The following is a 14,163-nucleotide window of genomic DNA, read 5'->3' on the forward strand; positions in this document are numbered from 1 at the left end:
TATCCACCACTGCATGCTACTCTTTGTACTGTCTTGACATTGGAATTAGCCAACAGTTTTGTAATATTAAAATTTTCGAAAGCAAGATGCTATTAGTTCCACAGTCATATTAAACTCGTATCTGCACAGAAACCCCAAAGCTCTCTTTTAATGACGTGGAAAAAGTCGGTGGCTTGAAAAAGTAGAGATGAGTATAATTATGAAGCAAGTACATTGGGCAGCATCCAACCTATAAATGAGTTTGAGCACAGAGCAGTGGGTCAGCAGGTCTGCCTTCACTCTCTGCAATAAAGCCCCGTGATGTTCTGAGGGCCACTTGCCACAAAGACGGATGTCTCACCCCTCCTTGTCTAACCTTCTAACCTCAAACCATCTCATCTCTCAGCCTGTGCCAAGCTCCAACACTGCACGCTCAGAGTCAGTGGATTGGATCGCCTGTCTTTTATGACCCCACCGACCCTCTGATGTTTTTGCCAGCCATTCCCCACGAGGCTTTCCAATGACGAAGTGCACAAATCCATCATCCTTAATGCAGACTGAAATCTTTACCTCTGTGCTGTCTCTCCCTCTCTCTGCCAGTCTGTCTTTCAAAGTGCTTAGAGGAATAATCTCTCTCACATTATACACCAAGCCTCCAGTTGAAAGAGTCCAGGGAGTCCCAGTTGTATTTGCACTTCTTAATGGCTATTAGATCCACCCTCATACACTTCCTTTTGTTCTCCAGTACATGGTTATAGACTTTTTGTCTCTGCCGTATTACAGTGTTTATCTTTTTATGCTTCATTTTATCCCATGGGACACTTTTCTTTCTCACTGCTGTTCTTGAAGCCCCCTCCTTTTTTTTTTTTTTGCATATGTGCATACATCCTGCTTGATGTACTCTATTTATAGCCATTATTGGTGGCAAATTAATATTTTATGCTAGTTCGGCCTATAATATTGACGTTTATTGTTCTCATGTCCAAATGAGAGGGCTAGTTCTCAAGAGAACTTGAGAACTATGTGGCTTCCTGTTGCATCTGTGAGTGAAAATGATGTTATCTAGGACAGAGTTTATGGACGTCAATGTATTTCAGAAAAGTTTTCCAATTTTTTATTGTTTTTTTTTTTTGTTATATTTGTTCATAATGGGATTTATGTGGCTCATTTATTTGGAATGTGTTTGTGGAAGTTGAATGTAATGTTTATGTATATTATGTTGAAGTTTCAAATATTGAAGTTAAAGGCAGAACCTTTCCAAAATGGTGAAAATCTGTTGAACAAAATTGAATTGCTAATAATATACTTTGGCATCACTATGTTCAGAAAACAGAAATGTACTTTACCAAACTGACGTGGACTGTTAATGAGATAACGAGATGAGATAAATGTCATCGTGTTATCTCTCTGCTTTCAACACCTGGAGGTCTCAACTGAATCCCCCTTTCTGGTAGCAAAGCCTTGACTGTTGAACACTGTGCTTCAGTGAGTTTAGTTGATTTGGTGTTTTATGGTTAGAGCCTAAGCCAGATTCCATATCTTTTGATTCTTTTCTAATCCTCTTTTCTTTTCATCTCTTCTATCTTTTGCTTCATGCTCTTTTATGTTCTTGCTGTTATCATTTATTTGAATCTTTCCTAATCCTCACTTCTCAAAATACGGATCTTCACACTTCCAAAAAACAAAGATTTTCCAGACTTTTATTACAAGTGTGCATGTGTGTTGTGTGATGGAGTAAAGTCTGCAGCTCTCTGAGTTTACCGTTCATTATTTCGCAATGAATTTTTGAAATATAGTGTAATATAATTCTTTGAATTATTGCACCATTGCACAAAACTGGAAAAAGATTTAAATGGTTCTGGATGTGTGTTTTCTTTGTGTGTGTGAATATAGGACACTCCGGTGGGAACATCAATCTTCATGGTCAACGCTACAGACCCAGACCAAGGCACTGGGGGAAGTGTGCTTTTCTCTTTCCAGCCTCCATCTCCCTTCTTCTCCATTGACGGAGCCCGAGGAATTGTCACTGTGTCGAGACGTCTAGATTATGAAATTACGAGTGCCTACCAGCTCACTGTCAATGCTACGGTATAGACATAAACCTACACACACATCCATGTTGTTTTATCAGTCTAACCAAGGAAAAATAAAATACTACTTCCTTACATGAGCATACAACAATGACAAAAGTAGAATAAGAAAAATAATGAAATTGATAGTGGTGATATTGAAAATTAAAAATGATCGTCATGCAGATCATCACAGGAAATGCTCAGACTCGCATGAACACACTCTTATGATATAATCAGCTTCAGAATTTTGACATAAGGTGCTCTTCTTGAGTGATAATTAATTAATTTACTTATTTGCTTATTCATTTGGTAGGCAGGTACTATTTTGTGCCTAGGTATGAATAGACACCAGTCAGCCAGAACATTATGACCACTGACAGGGGGAGTGAATAATATTAATTAACTTGTTACACTGACACCGCTCAAGAATATGTTAGGCAGCAAGAGAACGGTCAGTTCTCGAAGTTGATTTGTTGGAAACGAGGAAAAATGGGCAAGCGTAAGGATCTGAGTGACTTTGACAAGGGCCAGTTGTGATGGCTAGGGGTCAGTGCATCCCCAAAACAGCAGATCTTGTGGGGTGTTCCTGGTATACAGTAGTTAGTACATAATAGAAGTGGTCTAAGGAAGGTCCGATCCCACAGAAGAGCTGCTGTAGCACAAATTGTTGAAATGCTGGCTGTGATAGAAATGACTCAGAACACAGTGTGTGTCACAGCTTGTTGTGTATGGGGCTGTGTAGTTGCAGACCATTCAGAGTGCCCATGCTGACCCCTGTCCACTGCTGAAAGCATGTACAATGGGCACGTGAGCATCAGACCTGGACCATGGAGCAATGGAAGAAGATGGCCTGGTCTGATGAATCACATTTTCTTTTACACCATGTAAAAGAAAATTAAATGGGGAACAGATTGCACCCGGATGCACTATAGGAAGAAGGCAAGCCGACAGAGGCAGTGTGATGCTCTGTGCAATATTCTGCTGGGGAACCTTTGGGTCCTGGCATTCATGTGGATGTTACTTTGACACGTACCACCGACCTAAACATTGTTGCAGACCAAGTACACCACTTCATGGCAACGGTATTCCCTAATAGCAGGGGCCTCTTTCAGCAGGGTAATGTGCCCTGCCACAGTGCAAAAACTGTTCAGTAATGGTTTGAGGAACATGACAAAGAGTTCAAGGTGTTGATTTGGCCTCCAAATTCCCCAGATCTCAATCCGATCAAGCATCTGTGAAAGGTACTGGACAACCAAGTCAGATCCATGGAGGCCCCACCTCACAACTTCCATGACTTAAAGGATCTTCTGCTCACATGTTGGTGTCTCATACCACAGCACACCTTCACAGGTCTTGTGAAGTCCATGCCTCGAGGAGTCAGAGATGTTTTGGCAACACAGATAGGACTTACACAATATTAGGCTGGTGTTTTTAATGTTATGGCTGATTGGTGTATTTATTAGCTAATAGTTTTCAGGACATTTCTAGAACAATCTAAAAACATTTGAAAAAAAAAAAACCTTCTTGGATATGCCAAAGCATATCGCTGTAACTTGTAGTAATGTTTAAAATGTTTATAGACCAAACAATTTTGAATCGAGGATCAAATTAAAAATTTGATTGATAACATTGCCGTTTGATGGGTAATAGATTGAGCCTTGATTTATTCCAGGTTGCTATTTCTATTTTTCGGGCCAAGAAAGTAACTTCACCCCTAGTCAGCATAAAAAGTGCTTACCCATTTCCCCCCCATAATTTAATCACTGTGGACAAGCATTGCGCCAACAAACCGATGAGGACAAAAGACATAATGGGGAATAATGGAAAATGCACTGAACTGTATAGAACCGTGATTAAGAACATTGTGTTCATTTTGTTTTTCATAGTACAGGAACACACATTTTGTATGTGTGCTTATTTTTATTTCTATTTCAGGACCAGGACAAGCTTCGTCCTCTCTCCAGTCTGGCTAACTTGGCCATCACTCTCTCTGATATTCAGGACATGGACCCCATCTTCACCAACCTGCCTTACAGCACCAATGTAGAGGAGGAAGCACCACTGGTCAGTACAACACCCACATCGTCCTGATACAATTCTAATCTGGAATTGGAACTGTTCGATATTTCATTTCGTTTTCATCCCAAACATTTTTACAATTTTTACAACCCCAAACTCGCCAAGTGATTCCAGCTTCAAAATGGCCACTTCTGTTGGTTTTAGCCCTGCAACTTCCTTTTATGGATATTGTCACCACACAAGCAAGCTTGTTCTTGAGGTGGCTGTGTGATGATGCAAAAATGGAGGCCATAAACATCCCTGACTTTTTAGCTATACTGTATTAGCCTCGTCATTCGAGTGAAAAAAACTAAACAAGGAAACTTCAGCCACCAAACATTAACAATGATTGACTATATTTGGGGTAGAGGCAGAAAAGCGGAGAATTGTACACATTTTGGACTGAAATATTATTTAAAATTAGGCTCGTAGTGCGCGCGCACACATCTTTCTGGAGTGAAATGTCAGAATTTCTATTTGCATCAGTATTAAAAGTGACAGAAATGAGAGTTGGGGACTGGCTGATTCATCCAATCAAGGTCAGAGAGAGAGAGAGAGAGAGAGAGGAGTCCATGCTTGCCGACTCTTGGCTCACTGACTGAAGAAAATCCACTATGACAAATGTGTGATATGGGTTGCCAAATCCTCTCTGGCTTTAAACTCTAGTCCCCTAAAGCCTGAATTCACGCCATTATCAACTGTTTTGCTTTTAACACTAACTGGAGACTCAGACATATCTCTGTGCACAACATTTTCTTTTGATTTTTTTTATTTGCTGTGCTGCACTGTATTGTATTTAAATGGTAGCAAATGGCCGTGACAGGGATGGACAAATCATAAATACATTATCTAGTTCACCAGGCAAGTAGAAGCTCCAGTGTGCTGCCCAGTCTCATGTCTTGGTTTCCCAGAATCTGTATGGCCAGTTAGTCAGCTAGTTATGCGCATTCATAGAGATGGAGGGGAATGAACACAGATCTGAATTCCATCGTCTTGATAAAGTATTTGATGTAACACATTTGCACCAATCACCAAGTTGTGAGCAAATATTTTGGCTATGGCATGCAACATTGTCTCCTCTTTGAAAAATATATACAGTCCCCTCTGAAAATACTGGAATGGCAAATTGTTTTTGCTGTACACTGAATACATTTGGGTTTGAGATCAAAATGAAATCCAGATGTGCTTTGAACTTTGAACATGGCACCGTTGGTGGCAGACCATCCAGTCTTTTTCTTTGTCTTGCTGTATGATGACGGTCTTCCCAATTAGATCAAGTCAAGCTTATTTGTATAGTGCTTTTAACAACAGATATTGTCGCAAAGCAGCTTTACAGAAAATTGAAGATTTTAAACATGAACTAATTTTATCCCTAAGTTATCCCTGATGAGCAAGCCTGTGGTGAGGGTGGCAAGGAAAAACTCCCTCAGATGACATGAGGAAGAAACCTTGAGAGGAACCAGATTCAAAAGGGAACCCATCCTCATTTGGGTGATAACAAATAGCGTGATTATAAATAACTTGCTTCTATAACTGTGTCCTATTGAGGTATTTCACCTGACGTCACAGGGTCACGTGACGCCCCGGTGTCCGCCATTTTGGACGGCAAGCTAGCTAATTTCAACATCATAGTACCTAGTATGTTGCTGTAGCAACGTTTACGTTCAGTCATTTGGATGACTGTTAAAACCTTTCAGTCTCAAGTTTTTCCTTTACTGTATTTACTAGTTTACTGAGCCAGCCAGCCCCGGAGCGCTAGCTAGCGCCGGCCAGCCCCGGAGCGCTAGCTAGCGCCGGCCAGCCCCGGAGCGCTAGCTAGCCCCGGCCAGCCCCGGAGCGCTAGCTAGCCCCGGCCAGCCCCGGAGCGCTAGCCCGCCCCGGCCAGCCCCGGAGCGCTAGCCCGCCCCGGCCAGCCCCGGAGCGCGCTCAGTAAACTAGTAAATACAGTAAAGGAAAAACTTATAACGGGCCATGTCTCAACAGACTAAGAAGTTATTTCAATGACATTTAATAACATTTTGTTTATCCTGAGGACCGAAAGTAAATGAAAATGTGAATAAATCTTAGCTGTCAGTGAACAGTCCTGGTGGAAGCAGGTAAACATCGTTCTCTAAGCCTGCTAACCTCAATTTTTGCAAATACCTCTCCCTCTGCTCGCCCTGTAAATGCCCTACGTCGCTGGATAGTGAAGGTGTTTTCTGCATCTCGCTCCTTTTTCTTTTATGTTTTTCGTTTGTCGCCTTCCTCGCATTCAAACTGATTCGAGCCGTGACGTCCAAAATGGCAGCATCACATGACTTGGTCACGTGAGTGAAATACCTCAATAGAGTCACAAAGTACAACTGTGTAACCAGGAAATTAATTGTAGTTTTAACATGAAGTCTGTTTTGTTGAAGTTATAAACTGTTCATTGATGGAAACTTGAGTGCAAAACTATTCATGACAACTGCAGTCCTAAAATTAGCAAGTCAGCTGTAGTCCTCAGACATCATAACAAAACTGTAAGTGTCCAGAGCCATCTTCCAAGTGTGACTTTCGACTGTCCGTATGGGGCTGTCCTCCACAGGAGCAATGAGATAAGGCTTCAGCCAGACGTAGGGCATCAGGATGAATCAGGTGGGTCTGAGGAGCAGAAGAGGTCAGCATCTTACTGGTGTCTCAGGATTGACATGTAACTCAAGAGAGAGACAGAGAGAGAGAGAGAGAGAGAGAAACAGAGGTTGTTAGGTATGCCCAGTGTCCCCTAATGAGTCAGAAGGTACCACAGACATGAGTGTGCCCTGGGGCATAAAGCAGCCAGCCACTACACAGTCAACAAACCCGAGTGGACATGTGAGAGTGGGGGACTGACAGCACCCATACATCCCAGTTTATCAAAACACTCTATGCCTGAGGACCCTCCAGATCTACTCCTTTACCGAATAAAAAACTAGTAACAAAAGGCTTAACGAAACAGATACGTTTTCAGCCTAGACTTAAACACTGAGACTGCATCTGAATCCCGAACACTACTTGGAAGACTATTCCATAACTGTGGGGCTTTGTAAGAAAAGGCTCTGCCCCTTGATGTAGCCTTCACTATATGAGGTACCAACAGATAGCCTGCACCTTTTGATCTAATTTGGTGTGGCGGGTCATAAAGGACCAGAAGTTCACTCAGGTACTGTGGTGCGAGACCATTTAGTGCTTTAAAGGTCAATAGTAGTATTTTATAATCAATATGAAATTTGATTGAGAGCCAATGCAGTGTGGATAAGACGGGGGTGATGTGGTCATATCTTCTAGTTCTAGTAAGGACTCTTGCTGCTGCATTTTGAACTAACTGGAGCTTGTTTTGGCACTTATTGGAACATCTAGACAGTAAGGCATTACAATAATCCAACCTGGAGGTAACGAAAGCATGAACTAGTGTTTCTGTGTCATTTAGTGACATTAAATTTCTTATCTTAGCAATATTTCTGAGATGAAAGAAAGCTTTCCGGATAACGTTATCAATAGGAGTTTCAAATGAAAGACTGGGGTCAATAATCACCCCGAGGTCTTTTACTGCTGCATGTGAAGAAACAGAAAGGCCATCCAGAGTTACTGTGTAATCAGAAAACCTACTTCTAGCTGCATGTGGTCCTAGTACAAATACTTCTGTCTTGTCAGAATTAAGCAGAAGGAAGTTAATTAGCATCCAGTGTCGAATGTCCTTTACACATTCCGCAATTTTATTAAACTGGTGTCTCCCATGTGGCTTTGCAGAAACATACAACTGTGTGTCATCAGCATAACAGTGGAAACTAATACCATGCTTACAAATAATATCACCCAGAGGTAACCTATATAAAGAAAAAAGCAGTGGGCCTAAGATGTAACCTTGTGGAACACCAAACTTTACCTCAGTATGCATAGAAAAATCAGCATTTACATCAAACTGATGGCAATCAGTTAAATAAGACCTGAGCCAGGAGAGGACCATTCAGATGCATTTCTCTGTAAATTGGCAGACAGACTGTTTCTGTAGACTTCTGGATTCATGATGCTGCTATCATGAGTTACATCATCAATCAAGATCAGTGAGCCTGTTCCTGAAGTAGCTATAAAAGCCATGACACTACCGCCACCATGCTTTACCAGTCAGCTCGTTTGTTTTGGATCTTTCCATCATATTAGTCGAGGTTAATACTGGGAAATTCATTAGGTAACAAGACGATGTAGCAATCCAAGATGCCATGTTCTAAGTTGCTTAACACATCTAAATGGAAATATCATGAAATGAAAGCTGAAATTCTGATCTAATCGTCTCAGATTAATTTTTTTGATCTTAAACCCAAATGTCTTCAGTGTATCACAAAAACAAAACAACTAGCTTTGCTTTTCCAGTACGTAAAGATCATCGACACATTATCTTAGCATACACACATACAGAGCACAGGTTGGTGAAGTATCTGAACTGTTGTTTTGTGTTTTGGTGTCTTTAAATTGACACTTAAAGCCTTTTAGTGTCAAACACAATTTGGCTGTCATACTCGGTCCCTAGAGAGAGAGAGAAAGAGAGATATGAGTATTTGGCTGAGTGAGCATTGTACATGTGTGGGTAGCAGAGGAATGACTTTCAAATAATTTCAGCATCATTTCCCTTTCCTGAATCTTTTAGTCTTTTTCTTTCACTTATTCCTCTTTTCTCTATTTTTTTTTCTTCTTTCAGCAAGGTAAATTGAATAGTTATTGGTGCCGACTGGTCTTTCAGTACTTATGATGCATGATAAAAGACTTCTTAAATGCTTCAATCCTCTCCCTCTCTCTCTCTCTCTCTCTCTCTAACCACACACACACACACACACACACAAAATCATTCAACATTTAAGCAGAGATTTTGGCTTTTATGAAGTGTGGCACTTATTAAAATCTTTGTGGAGATCATAAAGCGAACAGCAAACAATAGCCCAGAATAATCGGGGAGTTTCCCTGACTGCAAAAAGTTTGAGCGATAGTCAAGATCTGGGTTAATGTTCAGATTCGTAAACAGAAGAATAAAATATCTATTTTCTTTAAGCCGCTTTGTTCTGGTGTTTGTCGTCTTGCTGGGAACGAACGGTTTTATGATCAGGCCCAGCAGGATTGTGTTAAATCAGTGTGTGAGGGGGAAATGTTGGTGTTTGACAGTGTGGATGGATTGGAGTGTGAATGTAAAGGGTGTCCCAGAAGTTAGGGGGCACTCTGGAATAATAAACGTAGATCAATTGCCCCACTATATGTGTTCTGTATGTATTTAAGCATTTTGCCATGTAGTTGAGGGTTGAGATCATTTTGTTTCAAGAAAAATGTGTGTATGCGCATGGTGCCCTATGGCATGTGTATTCCTGCTTCATGTCAGTTGTTTCTGGGATAGACTCCTGGGCTACTGCAATTCTAAGGATAAAATGGTGACTTTGGATTAATGAAGGATTTAGAAATGTTTTGTGTGTGTGTGCACTTAGTATCTGTCGGTTGTTCTGTGTGTGCACAGGGTTTTGAGGTGCGCAAGATCAGAGCGATTGATCAGGACCTGGGCAAACCTCGAGGCATCGGATACACCATTGTATCAGGTCAGTGAGATCCATGACTCTTATCTCAGACAGTCTTTGGACAATTGCGGGGGAATCAGAATCATGGTTTCCAGTTTGATGTGACAACAGCAGCCCAAAGCCAAAACAGTACAAAAAATTTTTATCATGAACTTTTACTGAACAAGAGTCACTTGGCCAGACTGAATTAATGCCTGATTTGTTGTTATTATTATTATTATTATTATTATTATTATTATTATTATTATTATTATTATTATTATGTGTCCTTGCTCATGCTGTGATAATGGCTTTAACCAAAATCATTTAATTCGCTGCAAAACAAGCTTTTGCTTCAGATCATTTTAGGCTGGTTTGGCAAAACATTTGATATTGGGCCATCTTCCATTAACATTCTCTGTGCTGTGTCTTGCCAATCTGAATCTGGACTTTATCCTTTGGGAATTACAAGAGAAGGGGCCTTGGATGTATAACATATTACAGCATTACAGTGCATTAAAGTATATTTGCTCACTTTGCTGAAGACCTTCACAGTTTTTGTTCACTGCAGAATATCAATTATTGATCATATTTCATTATTAATTCATATCAGGGTTGTACCATTTCCCCCTATCCATTCCATACATCAGTTCCTCCAACAGTTGCTCACAATTTTTGGCAGATCTGCACTACATGAACTTTTTTTTTTTTGCTCCAGTCTAAAGATGAATATAGTTATATAGTCCCGAACAATCTTGTTCTAATAAAAATGCATGAGTGATGAATCCCTTGACCGTCTGGAGGATGAGGCTGCATTAATAAAAGTTATGGTTTTAGAATATCTCAGGATATTCTCTGAGGATAGGATTTAGGATACTCTTTTTAGTAACATAAAATTAAACTTAATCATAGTCTAAATTAGATGCTAACTGTATACTGTTCTGATTCACTGCTCTCTTGCCACATTAGCATTTCAATATTGGTCGTTTTAACAACCATCTGTTAAGCTCTGTGTTTGAGTCCTGCCACGATGCTGTCGGGTCAAGTGTTGGTCACCATTTTGAATGATCTTTTGTCACAAATATGAGTCCCACACACTTTCTAGTCGTACATCTACCTTCTCTCTGCATGTTAATTCACATTATTTCCACTTGCAGCTCAGCTGTCCATGGCATGCCGTCATCAATACCTGGATCTGGACTTAAGCCTTCCAAAGTGAAACACATTTCATGACTTCATGACTAATTTGACCAAAGCTATTGAGAACCTGGGCTCTATTTTCATGATCAAGATGCAGACGTGTAACGTGATTCAATCACTGTTCCTACAGTTTATTGCAGTTCATTAAATTAGACAACATACTTTCTGTGTTTAAACAACTTGAGCAGCTCTATATTTGAAGGTGGTCTGGGAAGCCCTATTTGATGTCACTGTTATGAATATTATAACATTACATACAGTAACAGTGAATAGCAGCAAAGCTTTATTTATTGTCCAACCTATTATCAGTAGGGTACAATGGCGTATGAGGGCCATTGTTGGTTAAAAACAAATACAGTGCTGAGGGAGGATGTAATATTCTGAGAAACAAGCTCAGAATTTCTGAGATTAAAGTACAAAATTAAAGTAGCAATGCCAGGCCACTTTTTAAAGTAGGTGTCAGTGTTGTGTAATGTATCAAATTAAAGAGCGTGAAGATCTCAATTGAAAACTTGTTTAACTTTGTAAATATGTCTAAAAATGAACATTTGAAAATCCAGTGTTTTATAAAATCTCAATTTCTGTCCGTTGTCCTGGTCACAAATCAGCAACCATTTTCCATTGGTTTAATTTTCCATTCATAAGAAAAAAAAATCTCAATCAGAAATTAATAGAGGGGCGGCATGGTGGTGTAGTGGTTAGCGCTGTCGCCTCACAGCAAGAAGGTCCTGGGTTCGAGCCCCGGGGCCGGCAAGGGCCTTTCTGTGTGGAGTTTGCATGTTCTCCCCGTGTCCGCATGGGTTTCCTCCGGGTGCTCCGGTTTCCCCCACAGTCCAAAGACATGCAGGTTAGGTTAACTGGTGACTCTAAATTGACCGTAGGTGTGAATGTGAGTGTGAATGGTTGTCTGTGTCTATGTGTCAGCCCTGTGATGACCTGGCGACTTGTCCAGGGTGTACCCCGCCTTTCGCCCGTAGTCAGCTGGGATAGGCTCCAGCTTGCCTGCGACCCTGTAGAAGGATAAAGCGGCTAGAGATAATGAGATGAGATGAGAAATTAATAGGCCAAGAATCCAAAAATAAAGAGATTTAGAATTTTGAGTATCAGGGTAGGAATTGCAGATAAAGGCTTCTTCTTGTAGATCACAATTATGCACCTAGAAGGCTTAAAAGTAATACATGAGTGAAACCGGTCCATCTTTTGTGTTTAAACATAAAAGCCAGAATTTATCGGGTATGTTCACTTTAAATTGTGGACACCAAGCATGACTAACGATGGTGGTGCTCGAATGCGCTGACAGTGATAGGCAATGCAGTCTTTCATCCTCGATCATGCAACACAAAAGAATAAAGCACAGAGAGATTTTTGACTGCATTTCCCAGAATGCACTGCAGCCAGGAACCCATGAAATGTCGGAGTGCTTGGAAATTTGTGACCTTTTCTCACAAGTTTATGACTTTAATCTTGGAAATTATGTTTTTCCTTGGAATATTCACTCCATCCTCCAGCTCTTTTTTTTTTTTTAAACCTACAATGGTCCTAATTATGCTGTTGTAGTAGGGATACTATGCGCAAAAAAACCCCAAAAACCTTTATTTAGGACCAAGTTTAAGAAAACATGGAGTAAAACGACAAACTAGACCAGGCTAACCTGATTATAGGAAACTTACTGGTGAGGTAACTACGTAAAATTTCCTCCTATTGTATACATCATATTGTATCTTTATTTGCCTTTTTTAATTTTTTTTTTTTAAATTCAGCTTACACATGACTGCCACAGTGGAATAACTTAAATGCACATTAACTAAGTTTCAGCACATTTTTCTCTTCACATCCAAATCAAAAGGAATGAGCAATGGGATTTAATTAGGATAATTATCACATACAACATTTCTTTCAAATTACTGTTTTATTCCTAGTAATGTCAGCGTGAAAAACTTGTCTGAAGAGCCTGAATCACCCACCACTCATACCTGCCAACTTGTCAGCAACAGGGGACCCAGAATGGACATTTTCAAATGCATGTTCTACTTCTTTTTTCTTTTGTACCATTGCTGAGATAGCTTTAAAAATACACAAATCTGAGTGCAGAGACACTTTTTTACCTTTCAAACCAGTCATGTAGATGAAAAGGCCAAAATCGCGCTTGAAATGTGAAACCCTTTCACGGGCCATGACACACGATTGGTTACGTATCTTTTAGTAAGATATTACAGCAAAAGGGATCTGATGCCACAGATGTTTGTCTCACATCTTCCTCTAATACCACAGCAATTTTCAGCGTTAACTTTAATTTTGAAAGTGCTAGTCTTACGAAAATGGCTTCATCTGCTTTGCAAAGTGTAGCACGTCTTTAATTATTTTTTTTTTGTTTTATTCCACAACAAAGGGCGGCACGGTGGTGTAGTGGTTAGCGCTGTCGCCTCACAGCAAGAAGGTCCTGGGTTCGAGCCCCGGGGCCGGCGAGGGCCTTTCTGTGTGGAGTTTGCATGTTCTCCCCGTGTCCGCGTGGGTTTCCTCCGGGTGCTCCGGTTTCCCCCACAGTCCAAAGACATGCAGGTTAGGTTAACTGGTGACTCTAAATTGAGCGTAGGTGTGAATGTGAGTATGAATGGTTGTCTGTGTCTATGTGTCAGCCCTGTGATGACCTGGCGACTTGTCCAGGGTGTACCCCGCCTTTCGCCCGTAGTCAGCTGGGAAAGGCTCCAGCTTGCCTGCGACCCTGTAGAAGGATAAAGCGGCTAGAGATAATGAATTCCACAACAAAACCAAAACCAAAGCGTGCCTCCTAAGAAGTGTGTCATTCAAGGCTGTTCAAGTGTAGCCAATAAAAAAGGCACAGATAGATTTTTGATCCATTATAGCCCAAACTTAGCAGGACACTTACGGAACAAATGGGTTCGATTTGTTCAGACAAAGAAAAGTAACTTCAAGCGTTGAGACTGTTGCTTGAATTTATTAGTTGTCCTTTGTCTTTTATCCTTTTAATTGATAGCAGTTCTGAAGTTTTATACAAGGCTAAATAATGGCAGTAATTAGGTACTTTCACTGGAGCCGGCAGGAGGGTGGTGCGTTGTGCCATGTGCATTGTGTGCAGTGAGCGCACAACAGACAGGAATTTGTTAGGGTTCACTTCCAAAACTAAGTTGCTCATAAAACTACAACCTTTTCTGGTTCTAACAGTAACATAAAATGATGGCGCACACCCTTTACATGAAGTCTACAGTGCAGTCCGGGAATACACTATGTTATTATGTCGATGCATGAAGTTCCTGCACCCTGTTCAAATCCAACAGGACTCGCCCAGCTTGCTTTTCACTGCA

At 40.7% G+C, this 14,163-nt stretch overlaps 1 protein-coding gene across 1 annotated transcript in view; it reads left to right on the forward strand.

Annotated features, from left to right (window-relative positions):
* The window catches only part of cdh23 (cadherin-related 23), a 727,851-nt gene that overhangs the window by 265,869 nt on the left and 447,819 nt on the right, over positions 1-14,163 (forward strand). The window contains exons 8-10 of the mRNA XM_060925294.1: positions 1,873-2,067; positions 3,987-4,115; positions 9,604-9,682. Coding sequence (XP_060781277.1) covers positions 1,873-2,067; positions 3,987-4,115; positions 9,604-9,682 — 403 coding nt within the window. The remainder of the gene's footprint in view (positions 1-1,872; positions 2,068-3,986; positions 4,116-9,603; positions 9,683-14,163) is intronic.

Source organism: Neoarius graeffei, chromosome 7 (assembly GCF_027579695.1).
Source record: "Neoarius graeffei isolate fNeoGra1 chromosome 7, fNeoGra1.pri, whole genome shotgun sequence".
Taxonomy (NCBI): domain Eukaryota; kingdom Metazoa; phylum Chordata; class Actinopteri; order Siluriformes; family Ariidae; genus Neoarius; species Neoarius graeffei.